The sequence below is a fragment of the Salmo trutta genome, chromosome 3 (genome assembly GCF_901001165.1).
Source record: "Salmo trutta chromosome 3, fSalTru1.1, whole genome shotgun sequence".
Classification (NCBI taxonomy): domain Eukaryota; kingdom Metazoa; phylum Chordata; class Actinopteri; order Salmoniformes; family Salmonidae; genus Salmo; species Salmo trutta.
In genome coordinates this window covers 35,237,671-35,262,546 of record NC_042959.1, presented here as the reverse complement: position 1 = coordinate 35,262,546, position 24,876 = coordinate 35,237,671, and the positions used below count along the sequence as shown (strand labels likewise).

Below are 24,876 nucleotides of genomic sequence, written 5' to 3'. Positions count from 1 at the left end.
TAAAATGTGGTGAGTAGTTGACTGAAAGAGAAAGACAATAGTTGAACAGCTTTGAACAAATACATTTCTTCAAAAATGAAGGAGAAGCAAGAGAGAGAGATTTCATCATTTTTTTTCAGTTTCACTTACTTAGCTAGCAAATGCAGCTGGCTAGTTTAGTTACTCAAACACCAGGCTCAAACAGAGGGATGCTATGTTAGCTAGCTGTCTATGACTATCCAACACCACACTGGAACTCTTCCAAGTCAAGGTAAGCTTTTGGTCATATTAAATTATTGCCACTGGGGCCCACCGGTCTAACCGCTTACTGACTATACACTGTAACGTTACTGGTTGTAGTGGGTTTACTAGCGCATTAGTTCTATTAGCTATGTTGACTAGGACGTTACTTTAGCTAATATGGGGACAACGATGTAGGCTGTGTGTAGCGGTTATGACATGGTTTTGCTTGGAAAGGTTTTTTCGCCTGGCCCATACAGCTGATGTGTTGTTCAATGAAGTCCACAAACGAAGTGAAAAGGTGAGAGGAGAGCGCAGAGGCTAGAATGAATATAACATGGCTGCTATGATCATGGGTGCATTCAATCCGCTGATTCTGTAGAGAAATATTTCTTAAACGGAAGCAAACGAAACAGGGATGAAAATACCTGAATTTGTCCAATAGAAACTCTCATTTGCAACTGTTGGACTAATGATTACACCTAGATTACACCATTACAGCTTGATGCAGTCAAGAGTGTGCAAGGCAGTATTGAATGTGTCACTGTCTGTCCATGTGTCACTGTGTGTCATCTCAAATTTGTCTCTCGACCTGTGTGCAACTACGTTGTAAACTTTCATTCATAGGCTAGGTTGTAGGGAACATTTTTGTATCATGTAGTAGCCTAAACCTATCGATGTTACATTGAGCTGGATGAATGGAATATGAATGACAGTCATCCAACATACTGTAATAGAAATAAGGCCATGCTCATGAAAAAAAAAAAATCCTCCCTCATCATAAACTGCGCTGACCGCCACTGATTGGTACCGTCTGTGTCTGTGTCTCCCTGCCTGTACCATAGTATTCCCATGGCGTCGCTATTTCAAATACCATCCCGGCTGCTTTCCCCAGAGTGTGGTAATCCATTTCACACGTTTTCCAATCCCCTCAGCTCCTCCGTATCTCCAGTGAGGCGCGGCTGTATCAGAGATCCCAGATTCTCAGTGTGGAGAAGCTGCTTTTAGAGGCCATCTGAGTGGAGAAGACCCATACATATTTAATCTTATCTCCCCATGTTTTTATTCATCTCAGCCCTAATCGGCTCTCCACATTCTGAATGTATAATCATGCTATTATACTGTGCCTGCTGCAGTTAGCTTCAAGCTGGGGATCTCTGGGCTAGATAACATCAGATACAATCACATCAGATGAGCTAATGTGGTTACATTATCAGGGCTAGAAACTAGCTCTGTCCACCACTGAATATGCAGGTAGGCTACCGAAATAGCCACAATTGGTCTCATTTCTGTCCTAAAACATCCCTTTTTACTGTCTTCTTCTCAGAATTGCTCTTAAGAATGTTGTGGGCTCAGGGCTCCAGGAGTTAACTTCCAAATCAGCCCATGCACTCTGTCAGATTACGTGTCGCTGAATAACAACTCAATTAAGGAACGGCCGATATAGAACTTGTTTTAGGGTTGATGGCAATTTTTGGAGGACAAAGCCGATATTTGATGGCGATATTCAACCTCATTACATTTTAAAATGTTGTTGGCAAAATTTCCCAGAAACAGCAATGTGTTAATTAATGAATACATTTTAAAATCAAATAATAAATGTGACTTTGGTAAAAACAATCTTACTAGCTAGTGTGTGCTAGCTAGCTAGTGTGTGCTAGCTAGCTGGTGTGTGCTAGCTAGCTGGTGTGTGCTAGCTAGCTGGTGTGTGCTAGCTAGCTGGTATGTGCTAGCTAGCTGGTGTGTGCTAGCTAGCTAATGTGCGTGTAGTGACATAATGCTTGTAGTAACGTAATGCTAGTGAGCGTGGCATGTAGTGATGTAAGCTAATCGGCGTCGTACTGTTACAAGTACCCTAAATGGCAGTAGGCGCGGTGTGTAGTTACTGCAGTCTGCAGATAGATATTATTGGACTGGTCACTTTCAAGACACTTGTCCTCTCTCACATGCAACAGTTTGTCAATAAATAAAAATGACCAGTCATTTTACCTAGTGAACATTTTTATATTATAGCAAATAAAGTTTTAAGGTAGTGAACTGATGTTAGCTTCAGCTGTACGCTATCTAGCAAAGTTAGCTATCGGTGACTGAATGAAAGCTATTTTCCAAGCTACCTGGCTAGTTAACTAGTTAGCTAGCTACCGGTATCTTGTTTTGTAAAGTGCTGTAGCCTGTTATGGACTTTGTTTTGTCGAGCAGTAAATTAATGAATACTTTCAATTAGGGATGTTACAATTTACCGATACGCATCGGTCCCCGATTGTAATATTTTTAAGATAAAAGTGCATCGGTCCACGGACCCCAAACTGATCCAAATGTAGCATGCATCGGTCAGAAAAGTATTAAATCGTGACAAATCGCCAGTTCACTCATGTTTTCCTCATATTACATTCTTTATACCTTCTGAAAATACTTATCATATTTTGTGACAACTGATGGATCCTCTCCTTCAGTGTCGAACTGCATGACAGTCATTGATCTACAAGTCATTTTGCATGCCGAATAACCCCAGGCAATATTAGCAGCCTAGTCAAACTGTACACTGTGCCCAGCTTCGCGCCTGTTCCTGATCTTGCACATCTGCGTGGAACCTTAAGCAAAGTTTCAAACTGTCAAAACTTTTCGATTTTGAGATGGGGTGAAATCCAGACTTGTGCTATACAGTACCAGTCAAAGGTTTGGACACGCCTACTCATTCAAAGGTTTTTCTTTAGGTAGGCGTGGTACACAAAAGATACCCCTATTTGGTAAAAGACCAAGTCCATATTATGGCAAGAACAGCTCAAATAAGTAAAGAGATATGACAGTCCATCATTACTTTAAGACATGAAGGTCAGTCAATCCGAAAAATGTCAAGAACTTTGAAAGTTTCTTCAAGTGCAGTCGCAAAAACCATCAAGCGCTATGATGTAACTGGCTCTCATGAGGACCGCCACGGGAAAGGAAGACCCAGAGTTACCACTGCTGCAGAGTTCATTACGGTTATCAGCCTCAGAAATTGCAGCCCAAATAAATGCTTCACAGAGTTCAAGTTACAGACACATCTCAACATCAACTGTTCAGAGGAGACTGCGTGAATCAGGCCTTCATGGTCAAAACCACTACTAAAGGACACTAATAAGGAGAGATTTGCTTGGGCCAAGAAACACAAGCAATGGACATTAAACCGGTGGAAATCTGTCCTTAGGTCTGATGAGTCCAAATGTGAGATTTTTGATTCCAACCGTCGTGTCTTTGTGAGACTCAGAGTAGGTGAGCGGATGATCTCTGTATGTGTGGTTCTCATTGTCGGTAATTTATTTATAATTCAAGGCACACTTAACCAGCATGGCTACCACAGTATTCTGCAGAGAAACGCCATCCCATCTGGTTTGCGCTTTGTGGGACTGTCATTTGTTTTTCAACAGGACAATGACCAAACACACCTCCAGGCTGTATAAGGGCTATTTGACCAAAAAGGAGAGTGATGAAATGCTGCATCAGATGACTTGTCCCCCACAATCACCCGACCTCAACCCAATTGAGATGGTTTGGGATGAGTTGGAAGCATTCCAGGTGAACCTGGTTGAAAGAATGCCAAGAGTGTGCAAAGCTGTCATCAAGGCAAAGGGTGGTTACTTTGCAGAATCTAAAATATGTTTTGATTTGTTTAACACTTTTTTGGTTACTACATGATTCCATATGTGTTATTTCATAGTTTTGATGCCCACTATTATTTTACAATGTGGAAAATAGTCAAAATAAAGAAACTCTTGAATGACTAGGTGTGTCCAAACTTTTGACTGGTACTGTATTTTCATTGGCTATGTCATGGCTCATTTGTAAGCCTGTAAATAAAGATACATTACTAACTCAAACACTTAATCTGCAAAAATTACTATTTAATTAGTGGGTAATGGTGATTTCTGAACAAACAAACATACAAGCTACATTGACCCCCCTAATCTGATAGTGGTAATTGGGTGGTAGATGCCAAGTATCCCTTATGGCTCAGCTCAGGTGCCTACATAGTACATACACCATAGCCATACATAATTTACGCGCACACATACAGTTGAAGTCGGAAGTTTACATACACCTTAGCCAAATACATTTAAACTCAGTTTTTCACCATTCCTGACATTTAATCCTAATAAGAATTCCCTGTCTTAGGTCAGTTAGGATCACCACTTTATTATAATAATGTGAAATGTCTGAATAATAGTTGAGAGAATGATTTATTTCAGCTTTTATTTCATCACATTCCCAGTTTACATACACTCAATTAGTATTTGGTAGCATTGCCTTAAAATTGTTTCACTTGGGTCAAACATTCCGGGTAGCCTTCCACAAGCTTTCCACAATAAGTTGGGTGAATTTTTGCCTATTCCTCCTGACAAGAGCTGGTGTAACTGAGTCAGGTTTGTAAGGCCTCCTTGCTCGCACACGCTTTTTCAGTTCTGCCCACACATTTTCTATAGGATTGAGGTCAGGGCTTTGTGATGGGCACTCCAATACCTTGACTTTGTTGTCCTTAAGCCATTTTGCCACAACTTTGGAAGTATGCTTGGGGTCATTGTCCATTTGGAAGACCCATTTGCGACCAAGCTTTAACTTCCTGACTGATGTCTTGAGATGTTGCTTCAATATTTCCACTTACTTTTCCTTCCTCGTGGTGCCATCTATTTTGTGAAGTGCGCTAGTCCCTCCTACAGCAAAGCACCCCCACAACATGATGCTGCCACCCCCGTGCTTCACAGTTGGGATGGTGTTCTTCAGCTTGCAAGCCTCCCCCTTTTTCCTCCAAACATAACGATGGTCATTATGGCCAAACAGTTCTATTTTTGTTTCATCAAACCAGAGGACATTTCTCCTAAAAGTACGATCTTTGTCCCCATGTGCAGTTGCAAACCGTAGTCTGGCTTTTTTATGGCGGTTTTGGAGCAGTGGCTTCTTCCTTGCTGAGCGGCCTTTCAGGTTATGTCGATATATGACTAGTTTTACTGTGGACATAGATACGTTTGAACCTGTTTCTTCCAGCATCTTCACAAGGTTCCTTTGCTGTTGTTGTTGGATTGATTTGCACTTTTCGCACCAAAGTACGTTAATCTCTAGGAGACAGAACACGTCTCCTTCCTGAGCGGTATGATGGCTGCGTGGTCCCATGGTGTTTATACTTGCGTACTATTGTTTGTACAGATGAACGTGGTACCTTCAGGCACTTGGAAATTGCTCCCAAGGATGACCCAGACTTGTGGAGGTCTACAACTTTTTTTCTAAGGTCTTGGCTGATTTCTTTTAATTTTCCCATGATGTCAAGCAAAGATACACTGAGTTTGAAGGTAGGCCTTGAAATACATCCACAGGTACACCTCCAATTGACTCAAATGATGTCAATTAGCCTATCAGAAGCTTCTAAAGCCATGACATCATTTTCTGGAATTTTTCAAGCTGTTTAAAGGCACAGTCAACTTAGTGTATGTAAACTTCTGACCCACTGGAATTTGTGATACAGTGAATTATAAGTGAAATAATCTGTCTGTAAAGAATTGTTGGAAAAATTACTTTTGTCAAGCACAAAGTAGATGTCCTAACCGACTTGCTAAAACTATAGTTTGTAAACAAGAAATTTGTGGACTGGTTGAAAACAAGTTTTAACGACTCCAACCTAGTGTATGTAAACTTCCTACTTCAACTGTACATGAGTCAGCTCAGACAGATCCTGCTCAGAGAGGCCCAGCTCAAGAGCCCCATCAGCAGCAGATTTTAATTTAGAATGGAAAATGAATGTGGTTATGCAACAAATGTTAGCTCATCGAATCGTTTCACATCCAGCCGAATCATATCAATTCGTTCTCTAATCAAACTGAATCGCACCGAATTGTTTCAAAGTAAAACGTATCCTTCCTGTGTTATATCGGGGCCCATGTATCTAGATACCTATTGAATAATCTTGAAAGGGAAAGATGAACATCCCTTCTTTCAGTATGTCTACATGCTGTGTGTGTTTATTCAAGTGTACTTGAAACTATATGCACGATAAGTGGGTAGCTAACAAGATGAAGTCCAGCCAGAAGTTCCTCGCTGGCTTGCAAAAGTTAACATAAGTGCACTCGCGCTACATAGGGGACATCGGCTGCACCGATACTCAAGGGCCGATACACAAGGAAAGGTTCGATCAATTATTGGCTGTTCACTAAAAGCAATCATTTCAATCTCCATTTGGCCAGAGTCGTAATTGGAGGCCCACGGACCATTTGAGGAATTTCTTTATAAAAAATAATCCTTGGTGAAACCAACTCAGTCTTGGGTACATAAATTGAGGTGCTGAAAATGTTTCATAATTCAGCAGCTGTTCAATTCGTATGAGGTGTAGAAAGAGGAGAAACAGTCAAAGTCACTTTCCTCGAGAATTAGAACCACGGTACCAAACTAGATTTTGTTTCTATTCCAGATTCGTCACCTCCGTCCTTCACTAATCTCGGTTAATTCAGAACTAAAGTCTTGTGTAATTGGTCAGATGCTCGATTAAGTTATGGGTCCATACGTGTTAAGAGAAGAGATAAAACGAGGATCGGAAATCATGATTTTTCCAAATAATCAGTGATGGAAAACCGAAGCACCGGAACAATGCTGCTGATCTCACGCATCCGTGTTGTATCATGACAGATCTACATTACCATTTATGTTTACGCAATCTGTCCACAAAAGATTAGTCCTTCACAGGAATGAAATGAATTGATTTAAGAGGGAAGTCAGTGTAAATGTTGGCACTGCGGCAAAAAGGGATGCTGCCCACTTTGTACATTCAGATGGGCAAAAAAAGAGAGAAGAACCGGAGAGAGAGAAACTTTCACTGAGCTTATTCTTCACGCTTTTTCACATCCCAAACTTTTAATCGCGACAGCCACAATGGATGCATGAAATGGATTTAGAATTTCAGATCTGATTTGATTCTTTATTGATGGATGCCAAGTGTGACTTAGACCCGACGGAGGGAACTGCCTTTGAAATACAACCTGTCAAAAAACTATTGTTTTCGCTTGCATTTCCATGTGTGCATGTTTGTAGCTTTAAATGCAGCACAGCAAAAGGGAATTTTCCATTTCTTTTGAAGTCCTTAATCTCCAACAGGATAGAAAGGACAGGATGAATGCAAATGCTGAGATTTCGTTCAGCTGTAAAAAGTACCAGTACTTTCTTTATGATTGGAAAATCCAAAGCTGCACACTTTCAAAAGCCATTATTATCATACGAAGTGTAGCCTTCCTATATGTGCATACTACAGCCTCTGTGAAGAACTTTGCATGGACTTTAATGGTGCAGGTCGTAGTGTGCTCTACCCATAACTGCAGAGTCCCTGGTTCAAGTCCTGGTCCGGCTGTTCCCCCTTCACTTGCTATAAGTAGGCTGGTAGTCTTCATGGAAGGAGTCAATAGTGAACCACTACCAGTCATTAACACGTGCTGCTGTCCTAATGTCAACAATGTCCAGATTAGGGTTGCAACACTGCCGATAATTTACCAAAGTTACTAGAATCTTCAGTAATTTAGGTAATTAACAGAAAATGTACGGCAATCAATTGTAACTTTGGTCATTTATACTTGAATAACTTATACTTGAATAACTTAAAGTTGCACTATGCAGAAATTGCACCGCCATTTCCTGGTTGCTACAGCAAATAGTTTGCCTAATTTCAAAATAAGATAGTATAGTGTAGGAAATCATTGTACCATCCAAACCTTTGTGAAATATATTTTTCATAACCAAAAATAGTTGTTTCAGCTGTTTGAAGCCGAAAGTAAAAGATGCAGAAACAAAACTTGGTTGCCTGTTTTGCATGTTATTTTGCAATTAATACGTGTCACATATCAGTTATCAAACAATGTAAAAAAATAAATAATAATCATTGAGTTGATAAAGCCGCATACAAACCTGGTCTCTTTTTTGCTTTCTTGAGTAAGGCAGCTCCAAAATGCAGGTGCTTCAGCCTAGCTCAGTGCTTTCTGTGATGGTGGGGCAGACAGCGGAAAATACGGAGCGTAGGGGTTGGTAATGTTCTCTAGTTGAGCAGTGATTTGCTCAGTGTTCTGTCACTCATGGGGACACTACGTCACCGCCAAATCTAAGGGTAGAGCTCGAAAATTCAAGCCCCTTGCGTGCTGCCATAGAGTTACATTACAAGTGCTGATCCAAAAAGGCTCAAAGTCATTGGCCACAGATAAAATTACATCAAATCACGTTATATCTACAGTAGCTTTGATTGGACAATGAGAGAACAATGTAAGAATGGTCCATGTTCTGAATTCTGTCGCTGTACAGTTCAAAAGGGCTGAACAAATAGTTATATTGACTACATCCGTCCTAGCTCGCTCATGACTGTCATAATCGAAATTACGGATTGCCTCTTATCCGCTTGTTGTCCACTTATGCCATAGTTTGTACATCTCAATTGTCAATAGAAACCACATTTGTTTAAGCAAGTCAGCCATATCAGCTATGTTGTTTTTAAAGGCAGTAAATTAGTCTGAATGAAATTTTTCTCAGCCAGACAAGGCTCCGCTGATAGCCAGGTGTATCAGTGGTAAGGCGTTGGGACTGCTGTTGGGACAGCTTTATGTAGGCCCTAATAGTTTGTGCGCACCGTTTGTCACCGTTATAGTGCAATTAATTTATTGTTTAGTGTTGTGTTGTGTAGTGGCTTTGATGGCGTGCATCCCCCCCAAAACATTTTTGCCCCACCAAGATTTACATGCTCAAATCGCCATTGACATAGTAAAATAAATAAAATTATGTAATTTTAGCTGAAACCCAGCTATTAAACACCAATGGTTTATATTCAGGATGTTTCACTGCTTTGTCATTCAAGTTTTTATTTTAAAATCTTCTTATTTAATTATTTCAAATATTTTACATGTGATAAAGCCAGAAGAGAGGGCCAGATAATTAGACACGTGATACTCTGAAGTACCCAAAAAGGCCACTACACGTCTTGTGATCGACCACATACAATTATTGAAAGATATCAAAATTCTGGTAGTTTACTTGTAAATTTAGAAAGTTTCCAGTAATATACCCTCCCTTTGCAACCCTAGTCCAAATTAACTGGATTACACATTGGGGATTACACCACCCTGACCTTGACCCCGACCCCTTGGCTCTGACCCTGGCACTGACCTGTCCAGCTGGATGGACGTACAGTACTGCTGTTCTGCTTTTTTTAATTCTTCAATTTGGTTATTGATCATTGCTAGAGAGACATTTTCCTGCCATAGATTTTCAAGCTGAGTTAAGTCAAAACTGTAACTAGGCCACTCAGGAACATTCAATGTCATCTTGGTAAAATACTCCAGTATTTTTTTGGAGTTGTTTTAGGTTATTGTCCAGCTGAAAGTTTTTTCTCCCAGTGTCTGTTGGAAAGCAGACTGAACCAGGTTTTCCTCTACGGTTTTCCCTTCCTTTTTATCCCCCCCAAAATCCCAAGTCCTTGCTGATGACAAACACACCCATAACATGATGCAGCCACCACCTTGCTTGAAAATATGAAGAGTGGTACTCAGTGATGTGTTGTGTTGGATTTGCCCCAAACATAATGCTTTGCATTCAGGACATAAAGTTAATTTCTTTGCCACATTTTTTGCAGGATGTATGTTTTGGAATATTTTTATGCTGTACAGGCTTCCTTATATTCACTCTATAATTTAGGTTAGTATTGTGAAGTAACTACGATGTTTTTGATCCATCCTTAGTTTTCTCCTATCACAGCCATTATCTCTGTCTGTAACTGTTTTAAAGTCGTCATTGGCCTTGTGGTGAAATCCCTGAACGGTTTTCTTCCTCTCCGGCAACTGAGTTAGGAAGGATGCCTGTATCTTTGTAGTGACTGGGTGTATTGACACACCATCCAAAGTGTATTTAGTAGCTTCACCATGCTCAAAGGGATATTCAGTGTCTGCTTTTTTCATTTTTACCCATATACCAATAGGTTCCCTTCTTTGAGAGGCATTGGAAAACCTCCCTGGTTGTTGAAGGACCTTACATATAATTGTATGTGTGGGGTACGAAGATGAGGTAGTCATTCAGAATCATGTTAAACACTATTATTGCATACAGAGTGCGTCCATGCAACTTGTTATGTGACTTGTTAAGCAACTTATTATGTGACTTGTTAAGCAACTTGTTATGTGACTTGTTAAGCACATGTTTACTCCTGAACTTAGTTAGGCTTGCCATAACAAAAGGGGTTGAACACTTATTGACTCAGGACATTTCAGCTTTTCATTTTGAATTAATTTGTAAAAACGTTAAAAAAAAAACATAATTCCACTTTGACTTTAAGGTGTATTGTGTGTAGGCCAGTAACGCAAAATCTCAAATTCAGGCTGTACCACAACAGCATTTGGAGAAGTTCAAGGTGTGTGAATACTTTCTGAAGGCACTGTACTTACTGTATGTGTGTGTTTTTGCCGAAAATGACTCTGCATGTGTATCATTTAACAGTGCCTTCCAGGTGATCTCATTCTCCTGATGCAGTAGTTTACACTGTTTGAAACAACAACATTATTGAAATGGCATGGGTGACCAAGAAGAAAAAACGAATTGATACAATTTAAGGACAAGTGGCAAACAATAATTCAGGCACTAGGTATGGGGGTGTGAGCATGCAGTTCTGGGCAGATGATATGCAGTCATTGTTTGTGTGCATCTGTAAGTTGTTGTTCGTATGTATACGTTTGTATATGGAGTGAATTATTATTATTATTTATTGAGAACAGAGGGAATGCTGCCGCCACAGAAGGAGAACACTGCCGTAACTCTGGCGTTACCATGGAGAGTGTGCGGTTGCCAAGGCACTTGGAGACGGAACAGGGAGGGTCATAATTTATTCCTGTCAGCGGCACCGCGGGTGGTGAGGGGTGTAAGGAGGGGGAGATCAGGGGCATTAAGGTCCTAAGGGGCAGAGAGCAGAGGGACAATTTTATTTATCAAAAAGGGGCACCTCTGGCTAGTTCACCCCACGCTGCTACTGTACTGCACTGGCCTCAGGGGGGAGAGAGGGAGAGAGCCGACCTTAGTGTTGTTTATCCAAGGAGTTGCTTTGCTAGAGCTGACGTCCAGAGGAGGCCCCCGTCTCCCTCTCCTTTGTTAGGTCTGACTGACCACCTACCCAGAGGCTAAAGACTACTCACTCTCACACAAATGTAGGAAAACATGTATACACAGATTTGTTTTCGTGAATTTTCAGGACTTTTTGGGGAGATACAGTGGCTTGAGAAAGTATTCACCCCCTTGGCATTATTTTGTTTCCTTACAACCTGGAATTAAAATAGATTTTTGGGGGGTTTGTATCATTTGATTTACACAACATGCCTACCACTTTGAAGATGCAAAATAGTTTTTATTGTGAAACAAACAGGAAATAAGACCAAAAAAAGCAGAACTTGAGCATGCATGACTATTCATCCCCTTAAAGTCAGTACTTTGTAGAGCCACCTTTTGCAGCAATTACAGCTGCAAGTATATTGGGGTGTGTCTCTATAAACTTGGCACATCTAGCCACTGGGATTTTTGCCCATTCTTCAGGGTAAAACTCCTACAGCTCCTTCAAGTTGGATTGGTTCCACTGGTGTAAAGCAATCTTTAAGTCATACCACAGATATTCAATTGGATTGAGGTCTGGGCTTTGACTAAGCCATTCCAAGACATTTAAATGTTTCCCCTTAAACCATTCGAGTGTTGCTTTAGCAGTATGGTTAGGGTCATTGTCCTGCTGGAAGGTGAACCTCCATCCCAGTCTCAAATCTCTGGAAGACTGAAACAGGTTTCCCTCAAGAATTTCCCTGTATTTAGCACCATACATCATTCCTTCATTTCTGACCAGTTTCCCAGTCCCTGCCGATGGAAAAACATCCCCACAGCATGATGCTGCCACCACCATGCTTCACTGTGGTGATGGTATTCTCGGGGTGATGAGAGGTGTAGGGTTTGCACCAGACATAGTGTTTTCCTTGATTGCCAAAAAGCTCAATTTTAGTCTCATCTGACCAGAGTACCTTCTTCCATATGTTTAGGGAGTCTCCCACATGCCTTTTTGTGAACACCAAATGTGTTTGCTTCTTTTTTTCTTTAAGCAATGGCTTTTTTCTGACCACTCTTCCATAAAGCCCAGCTCTGTGGAGTGTACGGCTTAAAGTGGTCCTATGGACAGATACTCCAATCTCTGCTGTGGAGCTTTGCAGCTCCTTCCGGGTTACCTTTGGTCTCTTTGTTGCCTCTCTGATTATTGCTTTCCTTGCCTGGTCCGTGAGTTTTGGTGGGCAGCCCTCTTTTGGCAGGAGGTTTGTTGTGGTGCCATATTCTTTCCAATTTTTAATAATTGATTTAATGGTGCTCAGTGGGATGTTCAAAGTTTCTGATATTTTTTTATAACCCAACCCTGATCTGTACTTTTCCACAACTTTGTCCCTGACCTGTTTGGAGAGCTCCTTGGTCTCCGTGGTGCCGTTTGCTTGGTGGTGCCCCTTGCTTAGTAGTGTTGCAGACTCTGGGGCCTTTCAGAACAGGTGTATATATACTAGAGGCCGACCGATTAATCGGTATTTTTGGCCACCGATTTGCCGATTATTTTTTTTTTTTACACCTTTATTTAACTAGGCAAGTCAGATTAAGAACACATTCTTATTTTCAATGACGGCCTAGGAACGGGGGTTAACTGCCTTGTTCAGGGGGGATTCGTTTTTGCAACCTTCCGGTTACTAGTCCAACACTCTAACCACCTGCCTTACATTGCACTCCATGAGGAGCCTGCATGGCAGGCTGACTACCTGTTACGCGAGGGCAGCAAGAAGCCAACGTAAGTTGCTAGCTAGCATTAAACGTATCTTAACATAATCACTAGTTAACTACACATGGTTGATGATATTACTAGTTTATCTAACGTGTCCTGCTTTGCATATAATCGATGCGGTGCCTGTTAATTTCTGATCGAATCACAGCCTACTTCGACAAACGGGTGTTGATTTAACAAGCGCATTTGCGAAAAAGCACTGTCGTTGCACCAATGTACCTAACCATAAACATCAATGCCTTTCTTTAAAATCAATACACAAGTATATATTTTTAAACCTGCATATTTAGTTAATATTGCCTGCTAACATGAAATTGTGTCACTTCTCTTGCGTTCATTGCACGCAGTCAGGGTATATGCAACAGTTTGGGCCGCCTGGCTCGTTGCGAACTAATTTGCCAGAATTTTACGTAATTATGACATAACATTGAAGGTTGTGCAATGTAACAGGAATATTTAGACTTAGGGATGCCACCCGTTAGATAAAATACAGAACGGTTCCGTATTTCACTGAAAGAAAAAACGCGATGATAGCTTCCAGATTCGACCATATTGATGACCTAAGGCTCGTATTTCTGTGTGTTTATTATATTATAATTAAGTCTATGATTTGATAGAGCAGTCTGACTGAGCGGTGGTAGACACCAGCAGGCTCGTAAGCGTTCATTCAAACAGCACTTTTGTGTGTTTTTCCAGCAGCTCTTCTCTGTGCTTCAAGCATTGCGCTGTTTATGACTTCAAGCCTATCAACTATAATTTAATATAATTTGTGGGACGTTCCAACAGGAATCTATTCCAAAAACTTAGTAAATAACAAGGTTGCCAAAAAACAACGCATACAAAGTTGTATAGCGGCAGAATAAGATACTGGGTAGGGAGTGGTCTGTTTCATTGCGTTTTTCACTCATCACGTTTATTCCGAAAAATGTCTGTCCTCACTCTGGTTGCCTATGGACAAACATTAAGAATAAGCTACGTGGTGAGTTGATGCCTATTCAGCAGCTAGTTAGCTAGGTTTGTATGCGTTGCTACTTTGTATGCATTGTTGGTTGGCAACCTTTTACTTTATGTTTTTTGGAACAGATTCCTGTTGGAACGTTCCACAAATTATACCCACCCCTTCAAGCCTATCAACTCCCAAGATTAGGCTGGTGTAACCGATGTGAAATGGCTAGCTAGTTAGCGGGGTGCGCGCTAATAGCGTTTCAAACGTCACTCGCTCTGAGACTTGGAGTAGTTGTTCCCCTTGCTCTGCATGGGTAACGCTGCTTCGAGGGTGGCTGTTGTCGATGTGTTCCTGGTTCGATCCCAGGTAGGAGCGAGGAGAGGGACGGAAGCTATACTGTTACACTGGCAATACTAAAGTGACTATAAGAACATCCAATAGTCAAAGGTATATGAAATACAAATCGTATAGAGAGAAATAGTCCTATAATTCCTATAATAACTACAACCTAAAACTTCTTACCTGGGAATATTGAAGACTCATGTTAAAAAGGAACCACCAGCTTTCATATGTTCCCATGTTCTGAGCAAGGCACTTAAACGTTATCTTTCTTACATGGCACATATTGCACTTTTACTTTCTTCTCCAACACTTTGTTTTGCATTATTTACACCAAATTGAACATGTTTCATTATTTATTTGAGGCTAAATTGATTTATTGATGTATTATATTAAGTTAAAATAAATGTTCATTCAGTATTGTTGTAATTGTCATTATTACAATGTTTTTTTTTTTTTTTAATCGCCCGATTAATCGGTATCGGCTTTTTTGGTCCTCCAATAATCGGTATCGGCGTTGAAAAATCATAATCGGTCGACCTCTAATATATACTGAGATCATGTGACAGATTATGTGACACTTAGATTGCACACAGGTAGACTTTATTTAACTAATTATGTGACTTCTGAAGGTAATTGGTTGCACCAGATCTTATTTAGTGGCTTCATAGCAAAGGGGTGAATACATTTGCACGTACCACTTTTCCGTATTTTTTGTTTTGAATTTTTGGAAACAAGTAATTTTTTTTTATTTCACTTCACTAATTTGGACTATTTTTTGTATGTCCATTACATAAAATCCAAATAAAAATCCATTTTAATTACAGGTTGTAATGCAACAAAATAGAAAAAGCGCCAAGAGGGATGAATACATTTGCAAGACACTAAAATGTATTCCCATTCAAAATCCTATTTATCTCAACTCTAACCTTTTAATAAATGCAGGACATGGGAAAAAAAGTACTGACTTTTCAAAAGTGTTGTTTTCCTATATTGTCAGGACATTCTAGTGACTTGTCAAGACATTGTGGTCCTGGTAATGTATTAAAATATGTGTACACACACACTACTCAGCGCTGCTGTCATCTGCTATTGTTTATATACATGCACCCACTGTCCTTACAATTAATCCCACGCTAATAATGGGGTAAATATGTTAATTGCTGTTTTGAACACTTCGTAAATTCCTGATTGATTGCTGCATCGGTCAATTTTGTTGCTAATTTCTCTCGCTCTGTCCTCCCTATTTTCTCTCTCTTTTTATTGCCTCGTCTTTCTTTCCCTCTTCCCACTTTTTTCTCTCCCTCTCTCTTTCCCCATCTGTCTGTGTCTGTTGCCTCGTTTAGTAACTCTTCCATCCACACAGGCAATTACAGCCCTCATATTCACTGTGAGCTCTTCCCGTCAGAGAGCTTGGAAAGGTTAGCTATTAAATTCACATTAGTCTCAGTCTGTCTACCTCTCTACCTCTGCTCTCTATGCATGAGTAAGGGACTGATTCCTTCTTTACTGTGTTCTGTTCAGCAGCAGACTGGGATGGATGGAGAGAGAGCCTCTCTCCACCGCTCTCTACCTTGCTGATACGTTATCGGCCCCACGTTCCATCAGGTTACTCAGGACATAAAATATTCATGCTTCTTCTCTCTTCTTTCTTTTTGCCACTATTTTCCATTTATTTCATTATTTGTCGGGGGAAGGGTTGAGGGATGCTTAGAGTCTCCTTTGAAGGCCGAGAGATTGAGTAAGAGATTGAGTAAGAGATAGAGAGGGTTAGATCTGAACATCCATTAGCCTGCGTTTTCCACTCAGTGTAAATGCATCTCAAGTGTACCTAGCTACCTATCTATTCCCACTACATTACAGTCTAATGCTCTCTTCTCTGCTCTCCCCTGGCGCACCTGACCTTGCTACAAGGCCTAGGCTCATACCCAAGGCCTCCAGCTCTCCTTGCGCTCCCTATCTCCATCTCTCTCTTGCTCACGCGCTCTCTCTCCCCCCCTTTCTCTCTCTCCCCCACTCTCCCTCACCCCTCTCTCTGATCTTGTGTAATTGTAGTCCTTTGTGGCCCAGGCTGAAGGTCAACATTGGGGACCAGTCATAAGTGGTGAGAGTTGGTCAAGACCTACTGTAGATAGATGGCTTTCTTCCCTTCTCTTCCCTCCTCTCCTCTGCTTATCCTGCTGTTAACCGGTGCCCGCCAACCCCTGTCACCACCAATGCCAGTGTCACGGTAGCCTTTTGTCCCCTCAGACCTTTGGCTTCCGATAGCATTCTGTCATTAGTGTGATTATCAAGACAAGATTACTTTTAAAGTCCTTTTTCAGGAAAAATAAGAGGACTTGACTACTCAAAGCCACCACTGTGGTTGAGTAATATCCGGAACCTTCTCTCAAAGCGGAGTAACCACCCACCTGAGAAAACGTTACTACTACTACTGATAAAGAAGTTTCTCTCTCTCTCTCTCTCGGCGCAAGTCGTCCTCTGCCCTCTTACGCGACCTCTGCGCTGTGCCGTAGCGGCTAATCTTATTTTGATATGCTGTGGCACGGACCTGGCTCCTCACAGAAGGAATGGGGAATCTTGAGCGTACCAGGGCTGTGAGTTTTGGTCTGCTCTAGAGAGATACTTCTGCACACCCACGTCCTTTTCACAGCCTCTCTTTACGTTGAAAAACTCTGGTCCTCCAGAAGGGAAATCTGGAAGCGGCTCAGTGAAAGTGTGATATCTTTTTCTCTGCCGCAGCAGCACGGCTCAGGAGGGCGATTTGGGCGTCTTTCAAGATTGTGACTGACGCAGGAAGACTGGGGGGACTTCGCTATTGCCAAAATGTACAGTTCTCACACAGTTGATTGTTTTGTATGGTGAGATCTTTGGCTTTTCTCCATGGTATTCCACAAGGAATGCTATATAGAATGATATTGAGCTCTCCTTCATGGAATACCTTGAGGAATTCTATATGGAACCATGGAATGATATCAGGTTTTTCCCTCATCAAGCTACTCTAGTCAGAAATCAATAACTCATTAAATGCAGTCCGTGTCCGAGAACTACTGTTTTGTAAAGTGTCAGGCTTTGGTGGGCCCACACAGAGCACTCTGCTGTCTCTCCCTGTACGGTAATAAACCTTTGATAATGCCCTCCCTTTAAGAAGACCTTTTTGATTGCGTTAGGTAATCAATTTTTGATTAGATCCAAGGTCTTAATGAATCCTTATGGGTAGAATGGTGGTCATTAATGAATGGTTGAGATTGAGAGGGTGGAGGTCTGTGTTGCTCTTATGTGGGGGGGTGTGTGGTTGGATAACAGAAGAGAAAAAAACTCAATACTTAATAATACAGTTGTCTCATTTCTCAAGTAGTTCTCTTTAATGAGAGATGAGAATGAGGCTAGTGGCCATGGCTTCACTTTACATGCAGTCACAGAGCCTGGACAGACTGCCTCAACTACTCGCCTCTAGGCTTTGGTCTGTCTGTCTGTCTGTCTGTCTGTCTGTCTGTCTGTCTGTCTGTCTGTCTGTCTGTCTGTCTGTCTGTCTGTCTGTCTGTCTGTCTGTCTGTCTGTCTGTCTGTCTGTCTCAAGGGTAAAGCTCTGATGGCATATGTGTAGGTGAAGGCAAGAACTACTTTTAAAATGACCTTTAAGAGGAGCTGGCACCGGCACTGTAGCCTACACCTCTCCCACACAAGTAAACAAACAAAAGAAATATGGCTTTGAGTTACGTAGAGGCAATATTCTCTCTGTGGATTTTTGATGTTCTATTTCTTTCTTGCATTTCTTTCCAGGTCATCACTAGATATCGTCCAGGAGGATGCTGCTATTGGGATGACCTTTGTGACCTCACCTTTGCCCTCCCCTGGAAAGATCAACCACCAATCAAGAACCCTGAACAACGGCCTACATGGATGTGGTTGGCTGGTTCCAGTGATGGACAGGTGACCAGCCAGCCCTCTAGCCATCCTCTTCTACTTTGACTCCCCTCCCCCTCCCTCCCAGACGTGCAGCGTGCACCCCCGGTCGGAGACCCCCCACATCTCTGCCATGGTGACATAATCAGCAGCACATCATGTGGGAGATCCAACATCATGAGACCGTCTCGTTCCTATCTCCAGTAGCTGCTGCTGAAGCTGCTGCTGCTTCTCTAGCCTGTGGATTACCGACTAGACCACTTGAAATAACAAGACGGACTTTGGACTGATTTACTTTAACTCTCCACCAAGTAGCCCTCGAGAGACTGTTTTCTGGGTGTTACGGTTGGACGGTCGGTGTTGTCAGTCGGTCAGGCGTTGTGCGTGACGATGCTGGGATGCGTGTCCCGCCTGCGTCGGCTGGTCCGTCTCGTCCACCACCTCCCCCTCCAGACCTCCCTGCTCCTCCTCTTCCTCTTCTGCACCGTCAGCGTCTTTGTCTCTGCCTACTTCCTGTACGGCGTCAAAAGGGAGCTCGAGCCCTCAGGAGGGGGCTTGGCTGGCAGCGAGGGGACGTCGGCCATCTACGATGACCTGCGGGCGAGCCCGTCGCGACTGCTCCCGGTGCGGGCGGTGTCGGGAGGGCTTGCTGGGGGCGAGGGGGGCAGAGGAGGGGTGAGGACAAACCCCCTGGTGCTGGTGTTTGTAGAGAGCCAGTACTCTCAGCTGGGCCAGGAGATAGTCGCCATCCTGGAGTCTGGACGTTTCCACTACCGGACAGAGATCTCTCCAGGTAAAGGGGACATGCCCACATTAACAGATAAAGAGCGTGGGCGCTTCACGCTAGTCATCTATGAGAACATTCTGAAATATGTAAACCTGGATGCCTGGAACCGAGAGCTGCTGGACAAGTACTGTGTGGAGTATGGAGTGGGCATCATCGGCTTCTTTAAGGTTAGAAACACCCTACTGTCTGTCACTCTATCTCCACCTTTCCAGCTGTCCATCTCTCTTTATCTTTCTGTCGTCCCTAAGGAAATAGATCTCACTGTGCTGGAGAGAATGTGAAAGAGCAGAGGTGACGTGAGGAGTGGTACATGTACAGTACCAGTCAAAACCTTGGACACACCTACTCATTCAAGGGTTTTTCTTTATTTCTACTATTTTCTACATTGGAGAATAATAGTGAAGACATCAAAACTATGAAATAACACATATGGAATCGTGTAGTAACCAAAAAAGTGTTAAACAAATCAAAATATATTTTATATTTGAGATTCTTCAAAGTAGCCACTATTTGCCTTGATGATAGCTTTTCACACTCTTGGCTTTCTCTCAACCAGCTTCATGGGGTAGTCACATGGAATGCTATTGGGGAGAGAATGAGAGTTCATCTCAATGAAATCTCATCTGAAGAGATAGTCAGCTCCATCATCAATGTTGAACAGGAATGTGTGTTAATACCTCATCAAGCATTGCTGTAATATTTTTTTTTGTGTGAGCACATCCTTAGTGTGTGTGGGTGAGTGTTAACTTAATTGTTTTTTGTGTGTGTGTTTTTTAATTTAACCTTTATTTAATTAGGCAATATAATAACATTTCGTTTTCTCAGACACCCACATGAGGAAGGGAGAGAGAGAATCTTGTTAGCCCTATGCCACATGATTGGAAGTTTTGCCTATTCAATGCAATAGTTTTGCCTATTCTGAATAGAATTGATTGGAATGGAACTGAAGTTGTAACGCTGTCCCCTGTTGATGTTGTAATTGATTTCCCTCCTGTAGGCCAATGAGAACAGCCTGCTGAGTGCCCAGCTCAAAGGATTCCCCCTCTTCCTCCATTCCAACCTGGGCCTGAAGGACTGCACGGTCAATCCCAAGTCCCCCCTCCTCTTCATCACACGCTCTGGCCAGCCCCTCCCCGGCCCCCTGCCCGGGGACGACTGGACCGTCTTCCAGTCCAACCACTCCACCTACGAGCCCGTGCTCCTGACCAAGACCCAGTCCGCCGAGAGTGTCCCCTCGCTCGGTACGACGGCCACGCTGCTCCCCTCCGTTGTGCAGGACCTGGGTCTCCATGACGGCATCCAGAGGGTTCTGTTTGGGAACAACCTCAACTTCTGGCTGCACAAGCTGGTGTTTGTGGATGCGGTGGGCTTCCTGTCGGGGAAGAGGCTGTCTCTCTCCCTGGAGCGACACCTACTGGTCGATATAGATGACATATTTGTGGGGAAGGAGGGGACCAGGATGAAGGTGAAGGATGTCAAGGTGATACATACTTGGAAAATAGAACATTTCAATTTCCAATGTTTTGGTCTCTGAGACCTTGTAATTATGTTGCATAATATGTTTGTAATGAAGCATAATTAGCTAGGCAGGTGGGCTGGCTGGTACAGGACATGAAAGGCATCGTGCCATTCCAAGTATTATATTAAAGTTCTCAGTATGCTGACTCAGATGACAGATAATTGGTTAAAATAAACGGATAATAGCATGATCGATGGAATTGTGTTGTTAGATTTCAGTGCAGCGTTTGATGTAATTTATCCAATAGAACCCAGTGTTCTTCAATGAAAGCTTTTTCTAACATCAGATGCAGGGCATTGTCCCTCAGTGCAGTTGCCTTCGGTCGTTACTCTTCTCTATTTTTACAAATGATTTGCCACAGGTCTTACACAAAGCTAGAATGACTATGTATGCTGATGATTCCACACTCTACATGTCAGCACCCAAAGCTAGTGAGCTCATTGAAATTCTAAATAAGGAGTTACAGTCAGTATCAAAATACACAAATGGCACAAATCAACTGTACTAGTTGTTCAGGCTCTGGTCTTGTCCCATTTTGATTACTGTCCAGTAATATGGTCAAGTGCAGCAAAGAAAGACCTAGCAAAGCTGCAGCTGGCTCAAAACAGAGCAGCACGCCTTGCCCTTAACTGCACATACAGAACAAACATCAACAACATGCATGCCAGTTTTTCCTGGTTGAGGATTGGTGAGAGATGAACTGTTTCTCTTCTAGTTTTCATGAGAAGCATTACATGCTGACCAGACCACTCGCGCATGTGCGTCCGCCGTCACGCGCATGTTGATTTTGTCCCCCCCACACCAGACACGATCAAGAAACGCAGGTTGAAATATCAAAACGAATTCTGAACCAACTATATTAATTTTGGGGCAGGTCTATAAGCAAACATTTATAGCAATTTAGCTAGCTAGCTTACTGTTGCTAGCTAATTTGTCCCAGGATATAAACATTGGGTTGTTATTTTACCTGAAATGTACAAGGTCCTCTAATCCGACAATTAATCCACGGAAAAAAGGGTAATCCAAGTTTGTTTCTAGTAATCTCTCCTCCTTCAGGATTCTTCTTCTTTTGACTTTATATGGCGGTTGGCAACCAAGTTTAAGGTGCATTACCACCACCAACTGGACTGGAGTGTGGACCTCAATTCATCTTTCAATCACCCACGTGGGTATAGGCTCCGAAAAACCAATGAGGAGATGGCACGTGCGTATATGCTCCTAAAAACCAATGAGGAGATGGTAGAGGCGGGATTTGCAGCGCGTGAAGCGTCACAAATAGAACCAAGTTCTATTTTAGCGCCTGGCTATGCAGACTCGATTGAGCAGTGTGGGTGCAATGATTGAATAACATGTATGTGTACATTTATTTTGCAACACTCGGGCACACGATGCGAGCGGTTTGGTCAGCATGAAAATTCCAGATTGTCTGCATATAACATTCAGCTCCGACACCCATACATACTGCACAAGACATGCCACCAGGGATCTCTTCACAGTCCCCATATCCAAAACAAATTCACGACAACGCACAGTATTATACAGAGCCATGATCATATGGAACTCCCTTCCATCTTCAATTACTCAAGCAAACATTAAACTTACCTTAAAAAAAGTATTAAACAACACCTCATGGAACGGCGGGGAAAGTCGGTAATGATTGTTGTAACCGAGGACAGATGATTTCTATCCGCTAAACTCTTCAGCACTCAGCGGCCTCATTCTGTGAGCTTGTGTGACCTACCACTTCGCGGCTGAGCTGTTGTTGCTCCTAGACGTTTCCACTTCACAATAACAGCACTTACAGTTGACCGGGGAAGCTCTAGCAGGGCAGAAATTTGATGAACTGACTTATTGGAAAGGTAGCATCCTATGACGGTGTCACGTTGAAAGTCACTGAGCTCTTCAGGCCATTCTACTGTCAATGTGTGTCTATGGAGATTGCATGGTGGTGTGCTCGATTTTATAAACCTGTTAGCAACGTGTGTGGCTGAAATAGCCGAATCCACTCATTTGAAGGGGTGTCCACATACTTTTGTATATATAGTGTATTTCTCAATGAAAAAAATTGCACGAAAATTAGTTGTCTCCCGTTGAATGACAACAGACTTTATTGATTAATCTGTACTGTTGACCAATCACCGACAAAGAGGCATAGACTTTGGCTCTGAACTTTGACTTGCCTCCAGAAAAGATGTTGTGTGCCCGAACAGCGGAAAAATTGTCACCGAAGTCCAAAACGAACGAAAAACGTCACAAAATGTTGTCATAATATACAGTACCAGTCAAAAGTTTGGACAAAGCCTACTCATTCAAGGGTTTTTTGTAATTTTGACTATTTTCTACATTGTAGAACAATAGTGAAGACATCAAAACTAAAAAAATAACACATATGGAATCATATAGTAACCAAAAAAAGTGTTACACAAATCAAATGTATTTATATTTGAGATTCTTCAAAGTAGCCACCTTTGCCTTGATGACAGCTTTTCAGACTCTTGGCATTCTCTCAACCAGCTTCACCTGGAATGCTTTTCCAACAGTTTTGAAGGAGTTCCCACATATGCTGAGCACTTGTTGGCTGGTTTTCCTTCACTCTGCGGTCCAACTCATCCCAAACCATCTCAAATAGATTGAGGTCGGGTGATTGTGGAGGTCAAGTCATCTGATGCAGCACTTCATCACTCTCCTTCTTGGTCAAATAGCCTTTACACAGCCTGGAGGTGTGTTGGGTCATTGTCCTGTTGAAAAACAAATGATAGTCCCACTAAGCGCAAACCAGATGGGATGGCATATCGCTGCAGAATGCTGTGGTAGCCATGCTGGTTAAGTGAATTCTAAATAAATCACTGATAGTGTCACCAGCAAAGCACCATCACACCTCCTCGTCCATGCGTCACGGTGGGAACCACACATGTGGAGATCATCCATTCACCTACTCTGTGTTTCACAAAGACACTGCGGTTAGAACCAAAACTCTCAAATTTGGACTCATCAGACCAAAGGACAGATTTCCACCGGTCTAATGTCCATTGCTCATGTTTCTTGGCCCAAGCAAGTCTCTTCTTTCTTTCTTCTTATTGGTGTCCTTTCGTAGTTATTTCTTTGCAGAAATTTGACCATGAAGGCCTGATTCACGCAGTCTCCTCTGAACAGTTGATGTTGAGATGTGTCTGTTACTTCAACTCTGTGAAGCATTTATTTGGGCTGCAATTTCTGAGCCTGGTAACTCTAATGAACTTATCCTCTGCAGCAGAGGTAACTCTGGGTCTTCCTTTCCTGTGGCGGTCCTCACGAGAGCCAGTTTGATCATAGCTCTTGATGATTATAGCTACTACACTTGAAGAAACATTCAAAGTTCTTGACATTTTCCATGTTGACTCACCTTCATGTCTTAAAGTAATGATGGACTGTTGTTTCTCTTTGCTTATTTGAGCTGTTCTTGCCATAATATGGACTTATGGGGTATCTTCTCTACCTTGTCACAACACAACTGATTGGCTCAATTGCATTAAGAAGGAAAGTAATTCCACAAATTAACTTTTAACAAGGCACACCTGTTAATTCACACGCATTCCAGGTGACTGACTACCTCATGAAGGTGGTTGAGAAAATGCCAAGAGTGTGCAAGGCTGTCATCAAGGCAAAGGGTGACGGCTTTAAATAATCTAAAATATATTTTTATTTGTTTAACCCTTTTTTGGTTTCTACATGATTCCATATGTGTTATTTCATAGTTTTGAAGCCTTCATTATTGTTCTACAATGTAGAAAATAGTATAAATAAAGAAAAACCCTGGAAGGAGTAGGTGTCCAAACTTTTGACTGGTACTGTTTACACAAACTCTTCCGAACTGTTCGGGCTGGGAAGCATGCGAACGCCTTCACACACATCATTTTTTGGTTTTGTATTATTATTATATCTTTTTTTTATTCTTGTTTGTACATCGTTGTATTTTGAATTTGTGTGGCTGTCCTCGTCTATCAGTGTTTTGTTACTTGCCATGTTTTGTGTTTTTTGTGGACCCCAAGAAGAGCAGCTGCTGCTTCTGCAAAAGCTAATGGGGATCCAAATAAACAAACAAATAGAGTTGACAGGCTAAGGCGTTACGATAGAGACACACACACACACACACACACACTCTTAAGAACCATAGCCATGAATATTTCAATACATACAGAATAGCAGAACCTTTTCAGTTATCTGTATCTTTCTGTGTGTGTCCCATCAGAGTTGGGCTGCTTCCTCACATGAGCTGGGGTAGAGAAGTATATCAAGGCTTCCTTCCTCTCTTGGAATCCGAACAGTGGGGTGTAAAGAATAAATCACACTGTCTCT

At 42.1% G+C, this 24,876-nt stretch overlaps 1 protein-coding gene across 1 annotated transcript in view; it reads left to right on the top strand.

Moving 5' to 3' along the window:
• LOC115174341 (bifunctional heparan sulfate N-deacetylase/N-sulfotransferase 1-like) overlaps window positions 1-24,876 on the top strand; it is a 94,074-nt gene that overhangs the window by 63,420 nt on the left and 5,778 nt on the right. The window contains exons 2-3 of the mRNA XM_029732880.1: window positions 18,113-19,189; window positions 20,020-20,502. Coding sequence (XP_029588740.1) covers window positions 18,626-19,189; window positions 20,020-20,502 — 1,047 coding nt within the window. The 5' untranslated portion in view covers window positions 18,113-18,625. The remainder of the gene's footprint in view (window positions 1-18,112; window positions 19,190-20,019; window positions 20,503-24,876) is intronic.